The sequence below is a fragment of a genome, unplaced genomic scaffold (assembly GCF_019419815.1).
Source record: "Pyrus x bretschneideri cultivar Hongxiangsu unplaced genomic scaffold, Pyrus_bretschneideri_v1 Contig19, whole genome shotgun sequence".
NCBI classification, from domain to species: domain Eukaryota; kingdom Viridiplantae; phylum Streptophyta; class Magnoliopsida; order Rosales; family Rosaceae; genus Pyrus; species Pyrus x bretschneideri.
In genome coordinates this window covers 3,813,172-3,837,078 of record NW_025999490.1, presented here as the reverse complement: position 1 = coordinate 3,837,078, position 23,907 = coordinate 3,813,172, and the positions used below count along the sequence as shown (strand labels likewise).

At 37.6% G+C, this 23,907-nt stretch overlaps 3 protein-coding genes across 3 annotated transcripts; 2 read left to right on the top strand and 1 right to left on the bottom strand.

Annotated features, from left to right (window-relative positions):
* The first annotated feature begins 229 nt into the window (after nt 1-229).
* Nucleotides 230-3,505, top strand: LOC103942727 (SAP30-binding protein). Its single transcript, XM_009352959.3, is given in 8 exon segments — nt 230-535; nt 538-675; nt 1,049-1,288; nt 1,639-1,840; nt 2,207-2,338; nt 2,509-2,609; nt 2,705-2,823; nt 3,011-3,505. Coding segments are annotated over 8 exon segments (1,218 nt in total). The 5' UTR covers nt 230-316; the 3' UTR covers nt 3,078-3,505.
* Nucleotides 3,506-8,898: 5,393 nt separating this feature from the next.
* On the top strand, nt 8,899-13,133 carry LOC103942810 (nucleobase-ascorbate transporter 2). The gene is made up of 13 exons (XM_009353044.3): nt 8,899-9,335; nt 9,442-9,539; nt 10,009-10,185; nt 10,568-10,668; nt 10,757-10,832; nt 10,957-11,016; nt 11,190-11,374; nt 11,634-11,730; nt 11,808-11,953; nt 12,028-12,119; nt 12,214-12,291; nt 12,395-12,555; nt 12,679-13,133. Exons 1-13 carry the CDS (start codon nt 9,245-9,247, stop codon nt 12,889-12,891), a joined length of 1,575 nt encoding a protein of 524 aa, XP_009351319.1. The 5' UTR covers nt 8,899-9,244; the 3' UTR covers nt 12,892-13,133.
* Nucleotides 13,134-13,271: 138 nt separating this feature from the next.
* On the bottom strand, nt 13,272-22,323 carry LOC103942902 (probable LRR receptor-like serine/threonine-protein kinase At3g47570). The gene is made up of 6 exons (XM_048582284.1): nt 21,698-22,323; nt 17,327-17,959; nt 16,688-16,759; nt 16,156-16,515; nt 13,850-15,859; nt 13,272-13,753 (listed from the first exon to the last, which is right to left on the bottom strand). The coding sequence occupies exons 2-6, from the start codon at nt 17,898-17,900 to the stop codon at nt 13,392-13,394; spliced, it is 3,378 nt and encodes a 1,125-aa protein (XP_048438241.1). The 5' UTR covers nt 17,901-17,959; nt 21,698-22,323; the 3' UTR covers nt 13,272-13,391.
* Between the last annotated feature and the right edge of the window lie 1,584 nt (nt 22,324-23,907).

The following is a 23,907-nucleotide window of genomic DNA, read 5'->3' as shown; positions in this document are numbered from 1 at the left end:
TGAATTTAATCCATCAAAGTAATGATTGAGTGTTACTAAACCAAAAAAAAATCGACCATAAACCTTCGCTTCCTTCACTTTCTTTTCCTTATGTACCCCATCTTTCCCAGCCCTACTTCTTGTGGGCTTTGATAATGAGATAAGGCCCAATAATGTCATTAAGGCTCAAGTGAAATTGAACCAACAGGCTCCACTGCAATTTGGGTTTTTTTCTTCCGCCAAATCATTTGCTTCGCCAACTTCAAAAAGTTAGTTAATTAGTTAGCGCGAACCCAGAAACCCTAAATCCCCAATTTATCTCTGCTCCCCAAACCCCATGGCATCGAGGAAGAAGCAATCCGACGCCATAGCTCTCCTGCTCTCCAATTACAACGACGAAGAAGAAGATGAAGACATGGAGGACGTTGAGCAGCACAACAACAAAGAAGAAGAAGGAGATGATGAGCGACGAGAACGGAGAGAATTCGACGATTACGGTGAGCTGAGAGGCTCGGGAGATGCTGCAATGGCGGATGTGGATGGAACGGTGGGTGGTGAGTCTGGAACGATGATAGCGCACCGCCGAATGCCGGGGATAATGAGGTGGCTTCGGATGGTTTGAATAGAAGAAGAAGAGGAGCGCTTACGATTGTGGACTACGGGCACGATGAAGTTACTATGTCTCCTGAGCCTGAGGTATTCTTTTTTTCTCTGTTTTTTTTTTTGGGTGGAAGTTTCTTTATTTCTGAGAAACTGAATGAAAAATGATTTGGGTATTATCATGTTCTTCTGAACTTGATTGATTTTTTAATGTTAGAGTCGAATTCTTGTTCCAGTTCGATTGAGAGTGCGCAGTTCATGTTTTCAATTGCAAAGGATGATACTTTGAGTTTGAGTATTCGAAAAGCGGTAGTCATGTTAGGTTTTGCCCTGCCAAATGTAGATCTTTTCCTTGATATTGGATATTGAACAATGCTCCTTGTTTATTCATACATAATTTGGGTGTTTGGGAGTTTGTTATCATTGCTGACCTTATTAGTATGTTGTTTTGGGTGATGCTTGATTGCAGGAGGGTGGAATAGAAGGGATTGGTCGTGTTCCTGGTGATTTCCATGATACGACACCTCCAGGAACAGTTCGCACTCCACAATTATCTGAACCGTCAAACTCTGACACAATGAACGATACTGTACTTGAATCTGAGGGTAGACATGCTGCCGAGGCTGTTGCAGAAGAGCAGAAAGATATTGGTCCGTTGGATAAGTTTATACCACCACCGTTAAAAGCAAAGTGTTCAGAGGAACTGCAAGTAAGTTCCTTTTAGATTCTGATTTCCAATTAGGTTCCTATGGGGTTATAGAGTGTAGAACTGTTCATCTTGGAGATAGCCTCTTGTTCTTGATATTTTCAGGATCAATTGATAAAGCCTGATCTAATATAACTTCTTAAGTCGTATATGTTTAGCTTATTGTTCTATGGTCACACAACGTTTGTATTTGAATCTCGGAACTCTTTTGAGGCTTTGTCCTTTGCAAGCATCCAAATCCAATAATTTGTGGTTTTCACTTTGTAAAGATGATGCCTGTGTGCCTTTTCTTCACTTGACAAGTCATTTCATGTTGTGTATTTGTTTAACTTTTGAGTTTCTTCTTACTGCAGAGGAGGATAAATAAGTTTCTTGAATACAAGAGAGCTGGGAAAAGCTTCAATGCAGAAGTACGTAATAAGAAGGACTATAGGAATCCAAACTTTCTGGTGCATGCGGTGAGGTATCAAGATATTGATCAGATAGGGTCTTGCTTCAGTAAAGATGTATTTGACCCTCATGGATATGACAAAAGTGACTACTGTGATGAAATAGGTTACTCACAATTCTTTCAACTCTCTTTCTGTGTATTTCCTGTCATGCATCAGTGCACTGTTTAACTTGTAACATTGTATATAATATTTCGTATTTCACGTAAGTGCATTGTCAAGTTAGCTATTCTGGTTAGTGATGCTTTTTGAAATTTTCTCTGATAGACTATTTCGTATGTAGAGGGTGGTATTCAAGAAATTTTAGTAGGACTTATGTATTCTAAAAATAATTGGATAATCTGCTGCTATTACAAATACGAAATTCTAGACTGTAATGAAGAGGACACTTTAATGTTTTTCTGTACAGAATTTTGTTTTCCAACCCTGTTAGTCTTTCTTCTGCTTATGTTTTGTATGTTTTGGTAAGCAGAGGCTGATATGAGGCGTGAAATGGAAAGGAAAGAGCAAGATAGGAAGAAGAGTCAAAAGGTTGAATATGTTTCAGGAGGAACACAGCCTGGAATAGCTGGTGTTGCACCTAAAATTAACATGCCTTATCCAGGTTCGAAGCAAATTTTAATTTTAAACTTGGGTAGTAAAGATTGATTAGGCATGTGCAATTCCACACAACTTTATCACCTGAGCCAAGGCCTTGGCCCATCGGCTTTGTAGTTAAATCCTTTCTCTTTCATTTTATTCTCGTAAGTTCTCTTATACCGTGTCATTCTGCAGGTGTTTCAACCATGGCTGCTACTGGGTTGAACTCCTTACCGCCTGCAGCTGATGTCATCCCTCGGGAGGGTAGACAGAACAAGAAGTCAAAATGGGATAAGGTTTCAAGCTATGGATATGAACTATTACTTCCCTATAAATTGTGAGAGATATCAATTGATTGATCAACTGTTTTAAATGACGTTACTTCTTTCAGGTCGATGGTGATCGAAAAAATCCTCTTCCCTCAGGACTGCAGGATTCTATGTCTACTGTGGGGACTCACGCAACACTCTTATCTTCTGCCAGTGCTGGTGCTGGATACATGGCTTTTGCGTAGGTTTTGTTAACAGCTTTTGGTCTTATTTTACTCATCCATCGTAAATTCCTTTCCTGTTCTTAGTGACCATGTCATGATAAGTTTTTGTTTCTTTTTTTCGTCCATTTTAAATTTACTTGTGTTCTTGTGTTGCCAATCCTTTCCGACTTCTCACAAAATGACCACTTCGCTCTAATTTGGCAGGCAGCAGAGACGAAGAGAGGTGGAGGAGAAACGATCAAGTGAAAGGAAGTTAGACCGACGATCTTGAGCCGTTTCTTATATTTCTTCCTAGCAGAGGTAAAGTCATGGAGAGAAGCACAGCCATCATATACAACAGATTTCAAAATTTCAAGAGGAGAAAACGACTCCAGGCAGCACTATTTACGCCTAGATGCACTGCAACAGGCCTTGTAACTTTTGCTATCGATTATACATGTACATGTTCGGAATGATAATCCGCTTGATAGCACACAATTCGAGGGAGCGCAAGTCGAATTTTCCTTGGGTAGAATCCAACTACAGAGGAAAGAATCGAGTCGACATGATGCAGTGGCTATAAAATTGTAGTTGTTGGAGTGTATTACGGTTAATTTCCACCGATTAAGGGTGTCCTTAGGACCTTATCTCCTAGAATCCTACAATATTTGCGTACAAAAGTTAATGATGTCCCGTTTTCAGTCCCTTTTTGGGGCCCTACCCTTTTTGACTCCCCGTCTTTTATCAAGATAATTAAATCACAATTTTTTAGGCTAATATACATTACTAGTCACTTAACAAATTGTGTTTTTTGGTACCAATATTTAGAGTTTGCATGCAAAGGTATATGACCTAAACCACTTGAGTTGCAAGTCTCAGCTGTGTGTATTATCTCTAAATTGTGCAAGTCTTCGTTGTGTGTTGTATCTCTAAATTGTTAGGGCATGGACCGTAAGAGGTCCATAGTAGAGTTATTAGTTAACAGAGTAAGATGTGAATAAATAAAGTAACCGATAATAGTCACTTTAACAAAGATTAAGGAAGGATTGGTTATTAGTAAAGCGATCCATTTGTATCGTCTTTTCTTGGATGTACACATCACCCCTAGACGTACATTCCATGTTCTAGCCGAAAGTAGTCCCTGATGTGCAAAGATAATGCAAAGCAAACAAGTCAGTGAAGACAACCCTACCTCATCTCATCTCTTTCACACTACGCCTGGGTTACAAGAAACTCTCTCCTTTCACACAGACCCATCACTTTATGGTTGACAACTGATTGACATCGTTGTCATTTAACTGGCATCCTACTCCCATTATTCTACAGTCGTTCTCTTTTTCCTTGTAAAAGTTGTAGTTCCATTGGTTGGTTTTCCTCGACGACTGAGAGACTAGGCCATCGTCAAAAGTAACCTGTGGACCCTTTCGACAAAATCATCCATGCCTCCACTCGTTCTTAATTTGTTCTTAAACCGTGCTCGACCTTGACTCTCCTTGTACAAAGGATGCTTTTGTTTGCTTTGACCAGGATAATCATTCTTCTTTTGAGATTTACTTATCATTATGTATGTAAGCTTCCTTTGCATGCTTTAATAATACAGATGGTTACGTCATCAGATTATGAACCTCAACTATCCATGCATGAATATTTGAGCGATCAGTATCTCAGAAAAAGAAAGTAGATTAAAGTGAGCTTTGTGGTGAGTAGATTAAAGTGAGCTTTGAGGTGATTATTCCACTTGAATGGATATATATTTCCTGGCGTTAAAGCTATTTAAGCTATGTTGCGCAAACGCAAACACAAATAAAGAGATACGCGACAATGATAGTAGGATCTAGGATGGGCTTGGGGTAGATTCTAGGCTTCATATTTAATAAAAATGAAAACTAATGAAAATGATTTGAAAATTTTGAATTTTAATGATAAGGACAAAATAAAGGTAAAGTGAATAGTATCATGATTGACTTTTTAATGTAAAAATATAATTTTGCATTAAATTGAACAGTACCGAGAGAATTTTTCGTTAAAGTTCCTTTTATGAAAATATTTACATGATTCATGTTTTAGCATATTCTCTAGATTCATGTTTCCTAGATAACATATATACATATGAGTCCATGACCAAGGACATATATATATCCTTTAGATAATTCCTCGGAAGTGGTGATTAAACAAACAGCTTTTGCTCTCCTTTTTACTTTTGGAAAAAATGGCTTTAACTTTGCATATGCCTTGCTGCTGGGTATGTCTATGCAAATTACACTCCGCGCAAAGACAATATGTTCTGCAATCTTCACCCCAAACCGTGAGGTATTTATATCATTGACTACTGACAAGAAAAGGAGGAAACCACGTACGGTGCTTGCACGCATGCATGCCAGATGTGCTTTGAGGAGATGCAAAAGATGCAGTTGCATAAGGTCCCAAATTTGAAGAGACCTTCAAAATTTGTCACCTAATATTTATATGTAATAATATTATATTTAAAATTACTTTTGTTATAAAATAATGTTCTATATTCAAAATTGATTTTGTTAGCACTTTAAAATCTTATCTTACACTCTTTATAAGAGTAATATTTTTCCTTTCTAAATATAAAAATTTGGAATACAATAAGAAATTTTGAGTGCTAAAAATACACCATAAAAGACGGTATTTTTTTCAATATTATTATGTAATAATGTTACATATTCAAGTGAAACTTTAAAGTTAGAGTTTTTGAAGTTTGTTTTCTTGTTTGGTTGTTTAAGATTGAACTGCTTGTGATTGTTTAGTGAACGTTATATTTGTAGCTCTTTTTACTTATTATTAATGGTATTTTTAAACTTGCAATCAGTGAGTGCTAAACTTTGTTTTGATTTAAGTGATTGTTTTCTAGCGTCAATACATTGTCTTACATTTGTTAAGACTATCTTAAGGAGGGTAGCTTTTATAAATTTCGCACAAGGCCCTCAAAATCTTAGAGACGCCCCTGATGCATTCTATTGCTAATGACAATTGTTCACAGCATGCAGCTGGTAATTGTCATCAGTCCATACATTGCAAGATCTAGTCACCAATGTCCGTGTATGGATAACTATCGTTGTAACATTATCAGAAGCGAAGAATGTCACACATCAAAAAGTTAAGGAATCTTATGATTATCAAACGTTATTTAAGATTTCTAATGTGTTTTTGGATGAAATCTCAAACTTTTTCATAATATTAGAGTAACTTGTCTCACTTGACGGTGACGCACTTCACACGTGAGGAGGTGAACCTTGAACGTATGGCTTATATTTCTATATGTATTCTATAGGGTCCTTTTCTTTCTGAAAGTTGATTAATGGTGGTAGGGTTTTGGGTCTGGGGAGGTCAGTAGAAGGTGGTAAATACAAAGGAGACGATAGATGCAACCCTTTGCTGTATATACAGCAGAGAAAAGGGAAAACTCGAACTGTAGGTACAGGATATGTACTACGTACATACACATGCACAGAGTGCATTATTAACACGAAAGAGATGACAGATTGATCAGTTGGGGCTCCCATTTCCAAGCTGCTTGTCTTTCTTTCTTAGCATAGTGAAGTATGAAGTATGATTCTCTTCTTCTTAGTTTTTTTTATCTTTCATCCCTTCTTATTTAAACGGTTGCGATTACGTTACGTCTATATCTTGTTTTGAATTTCTTATATAAAAAATAAGACCAAAAAAAAAATATGAGATGAAAGAATGAAAGAAGATGATAATAAAAGAAAAAAGAATCCTACTCGGTGAAATATTGACGTTGGAGATTTGGAAAAGTGTCTTTGCACGTTGAGGTCTAGTCAGATTACTTCTTTCTTTAACATAAGAAATTAGCCAACTGCATCTTCACGTACAAATACTTTGTCATACTACTTCTTTAACACGATAAAGAAACAAAACAAAAGGGCTTTAGGATTTGTTTTGTCACATCCCGACCCGGGGTGGATCACTTCTCGGGCCCGCTCCACCACCTTAGCACGATATTGTCCGCTTTGGGCTTACCATTCCCTCACGGTTTTGTTTTTGGGAACTCACGAGCAACTTCCCAGAGGGTCACCCATCCTGGGAGTGCTCTAGCTCTCTACTCGCTTAACTTTGGAGTTCCTACGGAACCCAAAGCCAGTGAGCTTCCAAAAGGCCTCGTGCTAGGTAGAGATGGAATATACATTTAAGGATCAGTCCCCTGGGCGATGTGGGATGTCACAATCCACCCCCCTTAGGGGCCCGACGTCCTCGTCGGCACATTTCCGGCCAGGGATAGGCTTTGATACCAAATTGTCACATCCCGGCCCGGGCGGAACCACTTCCCGGGCCCGCTCCACCACCGTAGCACGATATTGTCCGCTTTGGGCCCCCACCATGCCCTCACGGTTTTGTTTTTGGGAACTCACACGAGAACTTCCCGATGGGTCACCCATCCTGGGAATGCTCTCGCGCGCTACTCGCTTAACTTCGGAGTTCCTACGGAACTCGAAGCCAGTGAGCTCCCAAAAGGCCTCGTGCTAGGTAGGGATGGGAATATACATTTAAGGATCACCCCTGAGCGATGTGGGATGTCACATGTTTACAGTCAACAAGAATTTTCGTTTAAACGTTTATTTCCCCTATTATTTGGAATAATTATATCGACTATGGTTTCTTATTTAATTAGATTCTACTTGTTTGAAAACATAATTAATTGGGGAGGTATACGTATTGTTTTTATATTTTTCATCGTGTACTCATCACACACGTAATGATAAATATAGCACAATGAGATATATATAAGGTTAAATGGTTAAAATTTTAATTTGTTAGCGTTTTGGATTGTTGTTTATGTAACATATAATATGTTTTTGGCAGTGTTAACCATAAGATTATGTATATGGGACCATAAAATTGCAAATTAAAGTTAAAGTTTTATTTTCATATATTGGTGCGATCATTTATTTTATGAAGGTCCACATAGGTGTCACTTGAGTTTCACATAGACCCTACATAGATACGCATAATTATGGGAATGAGATCCAGTTCGGATTTCTGTATCTAGAGTTTGAAAATTGTTCAAAAGAGAGAGAAAAAGATCTGGGTCGTTCAAGTTTTTGGGTTGTTGTGAAATGTGCTAATAGGATGAGCTAATGATGGTCGTAAGATTGAAATTAAATGGTTATGATCTCTCATTTTGCAGGCTTAGGACACAAAAATTTGACGCTAATCTCAATCCATATTTATTATATATTGACAAATCACATCCATGCAATTTCAACAATACATTGATTCTAAGAATATGCAATCCTACACATAGAACTTTGTCTATAACTATTTGCTTGAGATAGTGCGATCAGTCATGTGTTTTACACTTACTTTAAGCATCACACATTATACACCATGTATACACGGAATGAGTGTGAGGGAAATATGTAATAACCTAGCTAAAAAATAAAATTGACAACATTGATAAGAAAATATTCAAATTAACTAGACAATACTAAGGGTAGTCATACATGCACAAATTGACAACTCCTAACGATTGATGCAATGAGGCTCCAACATACATGACACATTTACTATTAAGAGTCAAACATCGTGTATAGACGACTAACTGAGCTCAAGAGGTCATACCGTGATTTTTTTTTTCATTCTAAAAGTTGTAAAAGTCCAAAGTACTGACTCAACTCAAAAATTCATACTGTGATTTCTTTTTTTTTATTAAAATTCTAAAAGTCCAAATATGAACTCAAAAGGAAAAGTTATTAGTTTTGCATTAGTATGTTATTCATAGTTATTTTTTTTATTAAAATATGTAAGAATAACTCCTAAGCTTCTCTACGCTTTTTCTCCTTTTAAGGATAAAAATTAGATTTGCAAAGATAGGATTAAGAAACTTCATTTATTAAAACAACAAACAATTTGAACACTAATTTATTGTTCTACCTTTTTAGGTAATTAGAATTCAGAATAATTAATAAATTAGGTTGTAAAAATGTTTTGGGAACAGTGTGGCAGGCAACGGTAACATCCAGTTTGGAAGTTCCTTAAAGGGCAATTTCGGAATATGATAAATTTAACGGAAACCTTTGTTTAAAACCTACCAAAAGCAGAGAGAGAGATATATAAACCCAAAAGGCCAAAGCAAACTCAACAGTGGGCGCCAAGTGCACATTTTTTCTCCTCTCTGTCAATGCTTTCCAAATCTCTCTCCTCAGCATTGAACTCTCTCTCTCTCTCCTCCCTCCCTCTATCCTCTCTCTCTCTCTCTCTCTCTCTCTCTCAGTCCTCCTCTGCCTCCATTGTCATTGACTTTAATCTCTCGCCTTCTCTCTCTGTCTGAATTGGTACAAGTAAATTCCATTTTTGCATTCATTGAGCAAAACCAAGAGAGGATTTTCTCCCAAATCGGTGTTCTTTGATACATTTGGTTAAAGTCCTTTTGGTTTTAGAAGGAAATTAAGGGTTTTGAATTTGGCAGAAGCCATGGCAGCTCCTAAACCAGAAGAGATAAGCCATCCAGCAATGGACCAACTCCAAGGCTTAGAGTACTGCATTGACTCAAATCCCTCTTGGGGTATGTTTATTTTTCATCATTTCTCAAACCCAAATCTCCAATTTTTTTTAGGTTGGGTTTTTGTGCTTTCCCAATTTTGGTTCTCATTTTTTGTTTCTGAAAACAGGGGAAGCAATTGCTTTGGGGTTCCAGCACTACATTTTGGCTCTAGGAACTGCTGTGATGATCCCATCATTCCTTGTTCCTTTGATGGGTGGTGATGATGTGAGTTGATTTTGCATACCATCTTAATTGAATTCTTATTTTGTGGCCTTTGTTTGAAGAGAAATGCTAAGGCGACTCTCTTAAAAGTAAGGCTTTTATGGACTCTCTGTCACTTCATATTTTTGGCACAATATTTTATAATGTTAGCAGTGGCACGGGTTAGCGTTAAACTGTGAGGTGGCAAAGAGTACATTGAGAGTCCCACTTTTAAATGAACCCCCTTCTTGTTTGAATTGGAGATTAAATTCAAGTAGATTTTCAATATTTTTAAATCTTGCTAATTTCTTAAGAAATAATAGTGTAATTTCGCATAGCAAAACTGGTCAAGATTGATTTTTATTTTTATTTGTGGCTTATATATGGATTGATATGGATGATGAATGTGCTCCTTATTTTACTCACATAGCAAAAGTGGTCAAGATTTTATTTTATTTTTATTTTTAAGGATTGTGTACTTTAAATTGATCAGGGTGACAAAGTGAGAGTAGTGCAGACTCTACTTTTTATTCAAGGAATCAACACCCTTCTACAAACTTTGTTTGGAACCCGATTGCCAACCGTAATTGGAGGGTCTTACGCTTTCATGGTCCCGATAATATCCATAATTCACGATTCACGGTTGATGAAGATTGAGGACAATCATGTGGTAAGTTCAATTATTAGCTCACTTGTGCATTTGATTTGGTTTTGTGCAACTAGAAATGTGTGTTATTTCGTTGATAACTGATAGAAACTGCTCTGAGTTCTTTCGTTGACACTTGATAGAAACCAACCGAGTCCATTCTTTCCCCTGCACGAATGCACGAATAAATGTTTTAGATTTGAAGAATTGTGACTGCGAGCGTGCGCTTCTGTATACATGATTTATTTATGAAGTTCATGTAGTTGTATTTAGCTGCCAATTACTTAGTTTGCATTCCTTCATGATCATATTGTAGAGGAAGTTTCTCAAACTGCTACCTTGCTACTAATTTGGCTGTTTATGAAACTTTGGATACAAAAGCTAATGACATTTCATGTATCTCTAGAGATTCCTTGACACCATGAAAGCAGTCCAAGGTGCTCTGATAGTAGCTTCAAGCATACAAATTGTTCTGGGATATAGTCAAATTTGGGCCATCTGTTCCAGGTACAAATTTGATCTCCATATCAACAGCAAGTTTCGATAATCTTCTTTATTTCATATTTAATGAGGGAATCTACATTACTCCGTATAGGTTCTTCAGCCCGCTTGGAATGGTTCCGGTTATTTCCTTGGTGGGTTTTGGCCTGTTTGATAGAGGCTTCCCCGTGGTATAGTGAAAACTACCATTGCCATTATTCTCAATTATTAATTTTCTCAAGTTTTGAAAGATGAAAGCAATTCTCTTTCCGTCTCACTTATTCCAGTTCCCTGACTTCACTTAATACCTTTCAGGTTGGAAAGTGTGTAGAAATTGGCATTCCCATGCTTATCCTTTTCGTAGCTTTCTCTCAGGTATTACTAATGTTCCTTATGTAATAACATATGATATGCTCTGTTTAGTGCTTACGGAGAAAGGAAAGGGCAGATGTTAGGAAAGTAGCTTTGTATAAAACCATTATAGTGTACTTGTTGAAATTCATACAATCTTCTTAATTGTGCCGTGTTTGTCCTGTTGGTGTAAACAGTACCTAAAGAACTTCCATGCAAGACAGCTACCAGTTTTAGAACGATTTGCTCTTCTTATATCAATCACAGTGATATGGGCATATGCACACCTCTTGACCGCCAGTGGTGCATACAAACACCGCCCAGACATAACCCAAGTCAATTGCCGAACTGACAGGGCCAACCTCATTTCTTCTGCTCCATGGTTGGTACCAAAACTAGCTTTTAATTGGTTGCACAGTCTGCATTAACTTGCAAAAGAAATGGTTAAGATATATTCACCCCACCCAAATGTTTCTGTAAAGTGCACTTGAAAGTACTCAAAATCACGGTACCAGAGTAGCTTAACATTTAAAAGCGTCTTTGTTTCACCTTTATTGTTCAATTTGTTGTGCGTGGAAATGTGATACTGTCATTAGGGCACATTCAATTTGTGAATGTTTACAATTTTACCTCCTAAACAGGATAAAAGTACCTTATCCTCTTCAATGGGGTGCCCCAACCTTCGATGCTGGTCATGCTTTTGGAATGATGGCAGCTGTTCTTGTTTCATTGATCGAGGTATAACCCAGACAGAATTGGATGCCACTCAAGAATAGATGATATAAGTCAACGTAAACTAATGCTTACTTTTACAGTCAACTGGAGCATACAAGGCTGCATCGCGTCTAGCAAGTGCCACAATACCTCCAGCTCATGTTCTTAGCCGTGGAATTGGCTGGCAGGGGATAGGAATCCTACTTAATGGACTTTTTGGAACGTTGACTGGCTCAACAGTCTCTATGTAAGTAGTGACGCTTCTTGCTCTCGGATATCCACTTGATGGAACTGAACTAATTTTTTTCGGAAACATTACAGAGAAAATGTGGGGCTTCTTGGGAGCACTCGTGTTGGAAGCCGTAGGGTCATTCAAGTCTCAGCGGGTTTTATGATATTCTTCTCCATGTTAGGTTAGTCCTGGACAAACATATGATTTTTTGTTGCCCCTAGTATCACAGTTCCAATCCGTCTTCCAGTTTTTAACTCAAATCATTGCTCTTGCAGGTAAATTTGGAGCTCTGTTTGCATCAATACCCTTCACCATATTTGCTGCTGCATATTGTGTATTGTTTGGTCTTGTCGGTAAGGATCCAATTTTACTTTCACATTTATTTTTAGATTTTATTGAGCAATTTATCTCAATCGTTTATCTGCATCTAATTGCCAATCAATTATGTGCTCTCAGCTTCGGTGGGGTTATCCTTTTTGCAATTCACAAACATGAACTCGATGAGGAACCTCTTTATTGTTGGTGTAGCGTTATTCTTGGGTTTATCTGTTCCTGAGTACTTCAGAGGTTACACTTTGAAGGCTTTTCACGGTCCTGCTCATACCAATGCAGGATGGGTGAGTTACCCTTCTTTAAACCTCAGAGTCTTTTTCTTATACAACGAAAAATAGGTAAACTTAAGTTATACCTATTTAAGGGGATCATCATTGTCACTGACTTTCTGTTTCTTTGATGTGCAGTTCAACGATTTTCTGAATACCATCTTCTCCTCATCTCCGACTGTGGCCTTGTTTGTTGCTGTTTTCCTGGATAACACACTTGAGTACAAGGACAGTGCAAGAGACAGAGGAATGCCATGGTGGGTCAAATTTCGGCAATTCAAAGGGGACAGCCGCAACGAGGAGTTTTACACTCTCCCTTTCAACCTCAACCGATTCTTCCCTCCATCTTGAAGTGGCACCGTTAGTAGTCCATTACCCGAAAAGATGGTTAGAGGAAAAACATCTTTTCCCATAGGGATTAGATCAGTTAGGAGCACAGTGGAAGCAAAGCCAGACAATGCTCATACATGTTCTCTGAAATGCAGGGAAATGACAACAGTGCTTCTGCTGCCCTATAATTTTAATATTTATATTTTGACTCGGATTATTCGGGTTTAATCCAATATGTATAATTAGTTCAGTTTTGTTCATCCTTTATTGGTGTAATTTTTTGAAAGTCATTATTTATATCTGGTTAATGTTTGCAAAATACGTCTGGTATCATTCTATGCATATAAATCGGAAAAAGAGAAACTTTACAACTAATCCAGCGCTGCGACCACACTTTCATCAGCCAGATAAAAGGTGAAAGTTCCGCTCCGGTGGGAGGTGAGTTTCCTTGGCAACCAAGTTAGGGTTGAGGCTGGTGAAGGAATTTATCCACCTCCTCAACTTTCTCGAAGTTCTTGACTCTACTTTCCTCCATTGGCCTTCAAAAACTTAATCTTGATTTTATTGAGTGTGGCTACAGCATCTGGCATACTAACTCTCTCCTCCGGAAATTCGGCAGAACAACCTAGAGCTAATCTCAGAATGGATGATAAACAATCCCTCTTGCTCGAAAAATCACGATCTTCCTCCGTTTGAAGTAAGCTGGCATCCACAACTTCAAAAATTACATCTTGAAATAATGAATTTGAAATCCATTGCTTTAAATTCATTTCCCCAGCAAACATCTCATCTGTTGGCTTCCTTTTTGTGAACGTTTCCATAAGTACAATACCAAAACTGTACACATCCCCTTTTGTGGAAACAATTCCATCCATGCCATACTCTGCATGTAACACGTAAACTTAATCATATATGAAGAAAAGAAATCTACAAGTTAACCTTCTTAAAAATATAGACTGAAAAATAAACTAATAATCACCTGGAGCCATATACCCAATCGTCGCTAGGGTCATGGTTTGTGTGAAAGAATCTCCTTCACCCAAGAGTTTCGCAATGCCAAAATCAGCAACATGTGCTACCATATCTTCATCTAGCAGTATATTGCTTGGCTTCATGTCGCAATGCACAACAGGTGTCGAATAACCATGGTGAAGGTATTCCAAAGCCAATGCGACATCTATCATTATGTTCAACCTTTGAAGGATATTCAAAGGAGAGTTTTGAGAATACAACCACTTCTCAAGGCTCCCATTAGGCATGTACTGGAGTACCAGGGCTTTGAAATCAATTTGACTGCAACTACTGATGATTTTGATAAGATTCCGGTGACGAATATTGCTTATCACTTCACATTCACTATCAAAACTCTTGAAAGCCCCTTCTATCTGTAAATTGAAAACCTTTACCGCAACATCTATCCCATCCGAAAGTGTTCCTTTATATACGGAGCCAAAACCCCCGTTGCCAAGTAAGTTGTTTTCGTTAAATCCATTTGTCGCCCTTACAAGTTGCAGGTGTGAAACTCTTCTCCATTGAAATTGAGGCGACAAGACCGTCTCCCTTGCAACTTCCACATTCCTTTTCCTGCGTAATATCAACATCGAAACAGCGGCCACGATGAGCAGTGCTGATAATACCCCTGGAATAATATATTTCAGGATGGGTGCTCCAGCTTTCCTTGAATGCGGTTGTTCTGTATCTTTTTTGCATGGTGGAACTTTCAGTCGGGGTACACCACAAAGTAAACCATTCGAAGCAAATGATTGAGCTGAGAAGTTTCGGAAAGGCCCGCCCATTGGAATTTCTCCTTGGAGTTTATTGGAAGACAAATTTAGATACTTGAGGTGTACAAGTGCTTGCAATGACTTTGGAATCATTTCAGACAGATTGTTGTTTGATAAATCTAAAAGTTCTAGGCTAAGCAAGTTGCCACATGAACTAGGAATAGGGCCTTCAAAATTATTGTTTTGCAAGGAGAGATTAACTAAATTTGTAAGACCCCCAATGCTGCTTGGTAGACTACCTGAGAAATGGTTGTTTGATAAATCCATCTCAATGACAACTCTCAGTTTTCCAACGTCCTCTGAGAGTGATCCAATTAGAGAGTTGAATGACAAGTTCAGGTACAATATATCAGCAAGTCCCCACAAGGTAGATGGTATTGTGGAAGTTAACAAATTCGACCCCAACGATAGACTTCTTAGAGCGACGGCCAGAGTACCCAAGCAGGAAGGTATAGGACCAGAGAGTTGATTACCGTCCAATACTGCATAAGCTAGGTTCTCTAGTTGACAAAGTTCAGATGGGATGAATCCTTGCAACCTGTTATTGTTCAAATATAAAACTTGGAGATTCCGTAGCCTTTCTAATGAAGTTGGAATTGTTCCACTCAATTGATTCTTATCCAAGGCTAATGCTATCAAGCTGCTCAAGTTTCCAATATCCATGTGAATGCTTCCCCTTAAGTTGCAACTGCTTAGGTCAAGGTACTGAAGGGATGGAGAGAAATATTTCCCAAGAGACACCGGAAGCGTGTCATTTAATGGATTATTACCCAAGTATAATGTTGTCAAATTTCTTAGGCTAGCCAAACAAGAGAGAATGCTTGCTTCTGGAGTAGAAGTATCAATCGTCAAATTATTATGGTTTAAGCTAAGCCGCTGAAGGTTTCTTAAGGGACAAAGTGTGCTCGGAATAAACCCCGTTAGTGAGTTTCTTTTCATGTCTAACTGGATGAGCTTAGAAGCATTGGAGAAGTTGGGGATACCTCCGCTGAAGTTGTTTGATGCTGCATGAAGGAATTTTAGGTTTGGAACCCCAAGGCCTATGTTAGCTGGGAGGCTACCTGAGAGCTGACCAAAAGAAAGCCCTATTTCTCTTATCATGGATATGTTGAAGATTGTGGATGGGACGAGGCCATTGAGATTATTAACCCCAAGTGTCAAAGTCTCTAAATTTTGAAGATTGCCAATCTCATTTGGTATTGTACCTGCCGAATTGAGAAGACTTATGTTTGAAAGAAAATTGATGTATAAATGCATGTCTTTATGTATATGTATATGGTTTTCAGTAATTGTAGTGGAGATGAAGATATATGCATTAGTGGTTCTTTTTATGAGCAGTAAAGAGAGTTCGATCTTGGAATCTCTTTCGACATTGAAAAGAGAAGTATCACTAGTATGAAGTATGCTAAACTAAAAATTTCCGGTTAGAAATGATGAATTATTAAATAATGATAAATCATTGTGGGACAACAAATATAAAATGTGACAAAAAAAAATTTACCTGTCAAATTGTTGAAGCCAAGATATAACGCTGTCAGCTGGGTCAAGTTGCCAATATTTTTGGGAATGGTTCCAGTGAAATTGTTCTCCCCCATTAACAATATACGAAGCCCCTTGCATTGCCCTAATTTGGAAGGAAGTGGCCCAGAAAACTGGTTGCTACCCAAATGCAACACCTGAATATTTGGAAGGTGCTGACATACATTGTCTGGAATACTTCCAATCAAGCTGTTTTGGTATACAGTTAGAGTAGTCAGAGTAGATATGTTGAAGACAGCCATAGGAAGAGGCCCCTTCAGGGCATTGAACTGCACATACAAGTCCTCCAACTGATCTAAAAATCCCATCTCCCTTGGAATTTCTAAAATTCAACACATACATATTAAATTCATGAGTCGAGATTCCTAAATTTATTTAAACCACTATTTCTTTTTGCGCACATGTTAAACTGTGATTTACGTAAGTGTAAAATTTCTAATTTCAAGAAAGGAGCCAAGCAATGTCTTTTACAACAACAAAGTGGAGTCATATACCTGTGAATTTGTTGTTGTCAAGGGATATTGCCTTGAGCATTGTTAAGTTTCCAATTTCTCTCGGTATGCTACCTATTAAATATGCACATGGCATAATAAATAAGACAAATAAAGAAAAGGTTTTTTTTAGCCGTAATGATTTCTGAGATTAACTCTTCATTTTAGTCTCTAATGATGAAAATTCATGCTAGCGGTTCCTAAATTAATCTACCGTAAATTATTTTGGTCATTCTGTGAAAAATATGTTAATATCCTCATTAAATTGAGGGGTTGATTTAACCAAAATATCGTTGAAAAGATGACCATGTGGCCATTTATGCGACAATTGAACTAGAATATCGACAGAATTTTCACGGAATGACCAAAATGATTTGTAGTGGACAAACTCAAGGAACACTTCTATCGATTCTCATTGTGAGAGACCAAAATGAGAAATATATGACAATCATGGGAGCATTTTGGGGAAAAAAAAAAAAAAACATAAAGAAAACATATCCCATAAAATAAATCTTATGTTTCTCATAGTTATAGATTCAAAAACATGTTTAAACCTAATGCTCGGTCAACAAAATATTCCTAAATATATAGCGTATAGATGCATAGGTACATATATATATATATATGTATGTATATATATACCTGATAATCGGTTATTGCTAAGATCAATTCCTTGAAGTGCAGATAAGTTGAAGATAGCAGTGGGTATCGAACCAGAAAACTGATTACCATTCAATCTCATCCTTTGAAGTTTAGATAAGGATCCGAGCCATGATGGGATGGTCCCCACAAAGATATTGTTCGCGAAGCTAACTCTTGTCAATCGGCGCAAGCGAGACAATTCCTGGGGCAAAGTACCATGGAAACTGTTGTTTCCGAATTCCAGTCGAACAAGAAATGAGAGGTTGCCTAAGTGGGGAGGGATAGTGCCTGTGAGATTCATGTAAGAGAGATTCAAGGCTGTGACTCTGAGGTGACGTAGACCGCAAGTAACGCCAATCCAGCTGCAAATATTGGAATTGGAGGTAGACCAGTTGGTCGTCAAGATGTTTTGAGGGTCACTAGTGACATGGGCTTTCAGAGCACTAAGAGCAGACTCATCTGTGCTGATGTTGGATTTTGTTGCTACTGCGCCTATTGTGAAGTTAGGCATATAAATACAGCAGTTCTGGACCAGCAGCAAAGTAATGGACAAGAGAAAACAAGTTGTCGCCATTTTGTGCAGGCCGCCGGCGATGTGAAAAATGTGAAATTGTATTCTGTAGCAAACAATTTCTGAAAATCAAGAAAACACAAGTGACGAAAGTTCACAGATATTTATTTTTCTTCAGTTAAAACTATTTATTGACTTGTGAATCAATGTAGGAAGACTTCTGACTCACGTCTGTTTCCACACATCTTCAGAGGTCAACACACACCATTCAACCATGTTCCATATCTATCGACAAAGTCATTGTTGTTTTGAAGCATATAAAGTCATTATTGTATGGTAAGAATGCAGGATGTGAGAGTATTATGGGTAAGTATGTGAGGTGTGTTAAGATAAATTTTAAGGTAAATATTTGTTTACTGCCCTTAAGTTCATGATTTTCAACATTTGGTACATGAAGTTTTTTTCGTCCTAGAGTTATACCTAAAGTGTTAATTTTGGGACAGTCTCATACATCCGTTAGTCAGGTTGTTAAGTCTTCCGTTAACTGATGACGTGGCACCTATGTGGACAATGACTGGACGCCACGTGTCATTAAGGAGTCCATGTAGAAATTAAAAATTAAAATAAAATAAAATAAAAACCGTTTTGATATTCGTCTTCCTCCCAGAGGAAGTTTGATCCGCCCATTGTCCCCAATCCCCTCCTCTCTTCTCTCCTCCGCGTCCCACCCAACCTTCCTCTCCTACCTCACCCTCTGGGCACCTCTTCTGAGATGGCAACTGCAAAATAACAACAAAAAAAAGTTTGGGGTTGCATTTGATTTTACGAAATAAAATTGATTTCATGCATTTTGATTTTGCTGCGGACAAAGATTATAAGAGTTGGGTTTTGGGTTTTGGTTTCTTTTTGCCTTTTTCTCCCCAAAAAAAAAATTTTGGTTCGTTCTTTGCAATGGGTATGATTTGCTTCAAACTAAAAAAATTCAAACAAAGTTCAATTACCCAACAACTTCTACAAATCATAAACTCAAAATTGGGCATGTGGGAGGACAGAACTCGTGAGCTTGTTCACTTTGTGAACCTTCTTATTGCAAGCCCAGCACACGGTGGGAGGACAAAAATCATAACTCAAAACTAGACTCTCGCAGCGATTTGATGAGGGGGAAGGCTAATTGGATGCTCACGGTGGTGATTTGATGAGGTGGGTCGGGCTAATTTGGAAGATGAGGTGGCCAGAGGGTGAGGTAGGAGAGGAAGGTTGGGTGGGACGCGGAGGAGAAAAGGGAGGAAGGGACAGATGGGCGGATCGAACTTCCTCTGGGAGGAAGACGAGTAACAAAAGGGTTTTTAATTTTTATTTTTTTGATAAAAATGTTTTTTTATATTTTTTTTAATTTTTAATTTTTACTGTGGACCCCTTAATGACACGTGGCGTCTGATCATTGTCCATATGGACGCCATGTCATCAGTTAACGGAAGACTTAACAGCCTGACTAACGGGTTACATATGTATGAGACTGTCCTAAAATTAACACTTTAGGTATGACTCTGGGACGAAAAAAACTTCATGTACCAAATGTTGAAAACTACGAAACTTGAGAGCAGTAAACTGATATTTACCCTAAATTTTAATTAAAAAAAGAAAATGTGGGATGGAGTATATTCAACAATATGTGGATTTTAATATAACAAACCATTAAAACTAGGCTAAAAGCGAATACAAAAATTTATAGTGGTTTACCTATAAACGAGACTATATCCACTCCAGTCTGTCTATATATTTGCTGAGATTATATACGCATGCTAATTCAATAGGTTCGAGACCATCATAAAAGGGGATCAAGAAAATAAAACAAGAAGCATCCCAGGCGACTGACAAGTGAAGAATACCCGTTTGGCACCCCCTCAAACCCCACCCCCCCCCCCCCCACAAAAAAAAAAAAAAAAAAAAAAAACCTGCCTTCTTTCCCTCTTAGACATGCAGAGCCGGTTTTTGGTGGGTGTGACTAATTCTATTGCGGAGGGTCTTAAAAATAGTTTTTTTTTATTGAATATAATAATATATAAAAATACTAATCAAATAAAATATATATATATATATATATATAAATTTGATGGGCCCAAAAGCCATAACACTACTTGCCTAAAATATCTAAGGAATTATGTAAAATTATAAAAATTAATAAAGCTGTTGTCAAAGCTAATCAATTAAAAGGAAAGAACCTACTGAGGCAAACAATTCAATGTCAAAGACACAAAGTCCACTTTTCTTCTCTCACGCCAAAGTTCCATCGTTGATTCCCAATTTTCTTCTTTCACACTAGAGTTCCAGACATCGTCGCCAGTGTTTCAGTCTACTTTACTTCTCTCTTCAATAAAAAAAACCCGGGGTCTGCCTTCTTTCCCTCTTAGACATGGCAGAGCCGGCTTTTGGTGGGTGTGACTGATTCTATTTCGGAGGGCCTTAAAAATAGTTGTTTTATTGAATATAATAATATATAAAAATACAAATCAAATAAAAAAACAATATATATATATATTTGATGGGCCCAAAAGCCATAACACTACTTGCCTAAAATCTCTAAGGAATTATATAAAATTATAAAAATTAATAAAGCTGTTGTCAAAGCTAATCAATTAAAAGGAGAGAACCCATCGAGGCAAACAATTCAATGTCAAAGACACAAAGTCCACTTTTCTTCTCTCACGCTAAAGTTCCATCGTTGATTCCCAATTTTCTTCTTTCACACTAGAGTCTCAGACATCGTTGTCAGTGTCCCAATCTACTTTACTTCTCTCTTCATCCTGTTGTTTTTTTTCCTACAAATTATTAAACCCTGATTTATAAGTTTACGAAATTGAAGAGAAACTTCCGAATCATGAAGACATTTCAACCGATCAGAATGATGTAGACTTCGATTAAAGTAAGATATTTACTAAATTAAGTTTATTGACTTGGAATTTGAAGATTTGGATATTTCTCATTTATAATAAAAAAAAAATAAAAATCTTTTGAACTTATGGTTAGTTACTAGTACTATAGTTACTTTGTAGTTTTCTTTACATTCAATAATATTTAGAAATAGATGGTTAGTGAGTTTTAAAGTTTAGAGTTAAATCTCATACTACTTTGAAGTTTTGTGGTTTTCAACATTTTGTACAATAATTTTTTTCATCCCAGAGTCATTTCTCAAGTCTTAATTTTGGGATAGTTTTATACATCCGTTAAGTTTTCTGTTAGAACTTATGTTAACGAATGACATGACGCCCACATGGACAATAACTGAACATCACATATCAATATGGCACCACTTCAATATTAAAAAATACAAAAAATACAAAAAAAAAAAAAAAACCCACCCGTCTACCTTCCCCCCCTCCTTCCTTCTTCCCTCTGCAACCCGCTCCCTCAAAACCATTCTCTCCCAAGCTCACTCCAACCACCAAAACCAGTCTCCCCTTCCTCCTCCAACCTGCAACCCGCACCTTCCTTTCCTTCTTCCCTCAGACGGTCAGACCCAAGCTCATTCCCGTGCTTCTTCTTCCCTCAAATCAAAACCAGAGTTTCATAGAAATTAATACCCAAAAAAATTAAAATTCTTGTTTTTCAAAAAAGAAAATTGGGTCGATGTTGGAAAATTAAAATCTATAAACCCTGCGAATCAAATGAGCGAAAAAATCGTAACCAGAGCTTAATTTATAAGTTCTAACTAACCCCCAAAACAAGAACACGCGGTTAAATTAGATCTGTTTACAATTGGCTATTCACAAATAAACCTTTTTAATCCAGCAATTTCCTCACATAAAAGAGCAAATTAAATTGAACAAAACGGAGAGATTAAAGATATGCAAGGCACTTACGGAATGGATAAGAAGAAAAAGGACCTGGTTGGAATTTTCAGAGGAGATGGCAGATTGCAGGTTACAGAGGGAAGAAGAAACGCGGGAGTGAGCTTGGATCTTAAGGAAGAAGGAAGGGAGGGTGCAGGTTGGGGGAGATTGGTTTTGGTGGTGAAGGAAAGTTGGGGGAGAGGGTGCGGGTTGCAGGTTGGAAGAGGAAGGTTGGGGGAGACTAGTTTTGGTGGTTGGAGTAAGCTTGGGGGAGACTGGTTTTAGGGGAGAGGGTGCAGGTTGCAAAGGGAAGAAGGAAGGGAGATGGTTGGGGGTTGTAGGAGGCGGGTGGGTTTTTTATTTTTTATTTATTTTTTTATATATTTATTTTTTTTAATATTGAAATGGGGTCATATTGACACGTAACGTTCAGTTATTGTTCACATAGACGCCACGTCATCAGTTAACAGAGTATCTAACGGAAAACTTAACGAATGTATGAAACTGTTATAAAATTAAAACTTGAGGTATGAGTCTGGGACGAAAAAAAAACTTCATGTACCAAATGTTGAAAGTCACTAAACTTCAGGGTAGTAAACTGAGATTAACCCTAAAGTTTATTTCGATATTGCTTTTTAGCATCAATACATTGTTCAATTTTTTATTAAGATGTCCTATATGAAGGGCCCTTTTGTGAATTTTGCACAGGGCCTTAGAAATCTCAGAGACGGCCCTGCGACATGGCATGTCACGCCCCGATCCCGATATACATCCAGGATCGACACGTAACGTCATCCAAATACTCATATATCTCACATACCCCGTCTCAGGAATATGGCAATCACTATTCGAGAATCAAATTGCAAAGAAATTTTTCGTTTACCTTATGGCTGCATCTAACCTCCTCGTTAGACTGCCTACGTACCCTCAATAGGGATCAAGCCATTCGTAATTCACTATCACAAAATCAGACATTTAATCCACTAAGTTCAAGCAGAAAAGCATAATATTGCTCAATCATTTAATCATTCAATATAACCTGACAACATGTAATTCCTGGACTCAGGCTACATAACCAATCCCCATGAAAACATGATTCCTCTCTCATCCAACATATAAATCATTATGTCTCATCATGATATCGCAATTCACAACACACATCATATTTAAGAGCCGACGAAACACAAAACCATTCTCTAGCCGCATTAAGTAATTAATTTGATTAAAGTAATAACAATCATTCCCATATCTTCTAAATTCATACCTTATGAAATCATAATCGAATCATAGAAAATCCCGAAAGAGTCACTTAGGCATCCAACATCTTTTCTAACTTAATTCACAAGACTCTCGAAACCATTGACACAAATATATATATATATATATATATATATATATATATATATAAACTAAGGCTAGAGTGACACAGTTAGGCCAAGCCTAATTCTCCAATAATGGGATTTTAGGCCATCCACAGAATTCAACAACCTCGGGTTCCGGACTGCTCAACGGAACCAAACCAAATATGATCGCCTATAAAATGTACCATGTAAAACCAATCTCACTCCCACTCAATGCCACAATCTTTCGGTTAGAAGTCGAACTTAGGCGCAATCTCAATCATTCAAATCCCGTCTACTAGCGACATCTAGTAGTGGCAAGCTCGCACCCGCCAGTTTCTCGTTCGAGCAAATTCCAAGAAGCCTGCAAGGCCCATAGCAAATTTAGGGGGCAAACACAATGATGAAGTTGATAACTTTGCCAAATGGGATTCCGCCCCAATCTTTGGTTCTTACGAAAGTGACGAGGATATAGTTGCAATGGTTGAAGGTCTTTATGTACAACTTCATATAGAGGTAAAAGATTTGTACTTGTATGAAAACGTTATTCTTGTCATCTCTTTGTACCATTATTTTTGCCAGATTTATATAGAGATAAGAGCCACATGAGTTGGTGAGCCCTATCTCTATTAGAGAGATAGTACAAATAGATGGTAAGAATAGCACTACCCTTTAGAGAATATAGTTGCTGCTTTTAATTGTGAGTTTGTATTATCCTTCCAAGACTACTCATCTTAGAAAACAATTGGAAATCATAAGTGCATGATTTAAAGTTGATTTCTAATAACAAGGTTCGACTATGGTGTACTTGCTTAGGAATAACGTGGAAGTGGAGTTTACTTGAATGTTTTTTGGGATTGAAAACTTTAACAACTCAGAATTTTCTTTGATGTGGCTGCT

Bases quoted from the DNA above. Each gene is read 5' to 3' on its own strand.
- LOC103942810 (XM_009353044.3), top strand. From the start codon at position 9,245: ATGGCAGCTCCTAAACCAGAAGAGATAAGCCATCCAGCAATGGACCAA. The intron at 10,669-10,756 runs GTACAAATTTGA...TACTCCGTATAG, and splicing joins ATTTGGGCCATCTGTTCCAG to GTTCTTCAGCCCGCTTGGAA. The intron at 11,731-11,807 runs GTATAACCCAGA...TTACTTTTACAG, and splicing joins TTCTTGTTTCATTGATCGAG to TCAACTGGAGCATACAAGGC.
- LOC103942902 (XM_048582284.1), bottom strand. From the start codon at position 17,900: ATGGCGACAACTTGTTTTCTCTTGTCCATTACTTTGCTGCTGGTCCAG. The intron at 16,760-17,326 runs GTATATATATAC...CATATTTAATAG, and splicing joins TAGCAATAACCGATTATCAG to GTAGCATACCGAGAGAAATT. The intron at 15,860-16,155 runs GTAAATTTTTTT...TCAATTCGGCAG, and splicing joins TGGCTTCAACAATTTGACAG to GTACAATACCAAATGAGATT.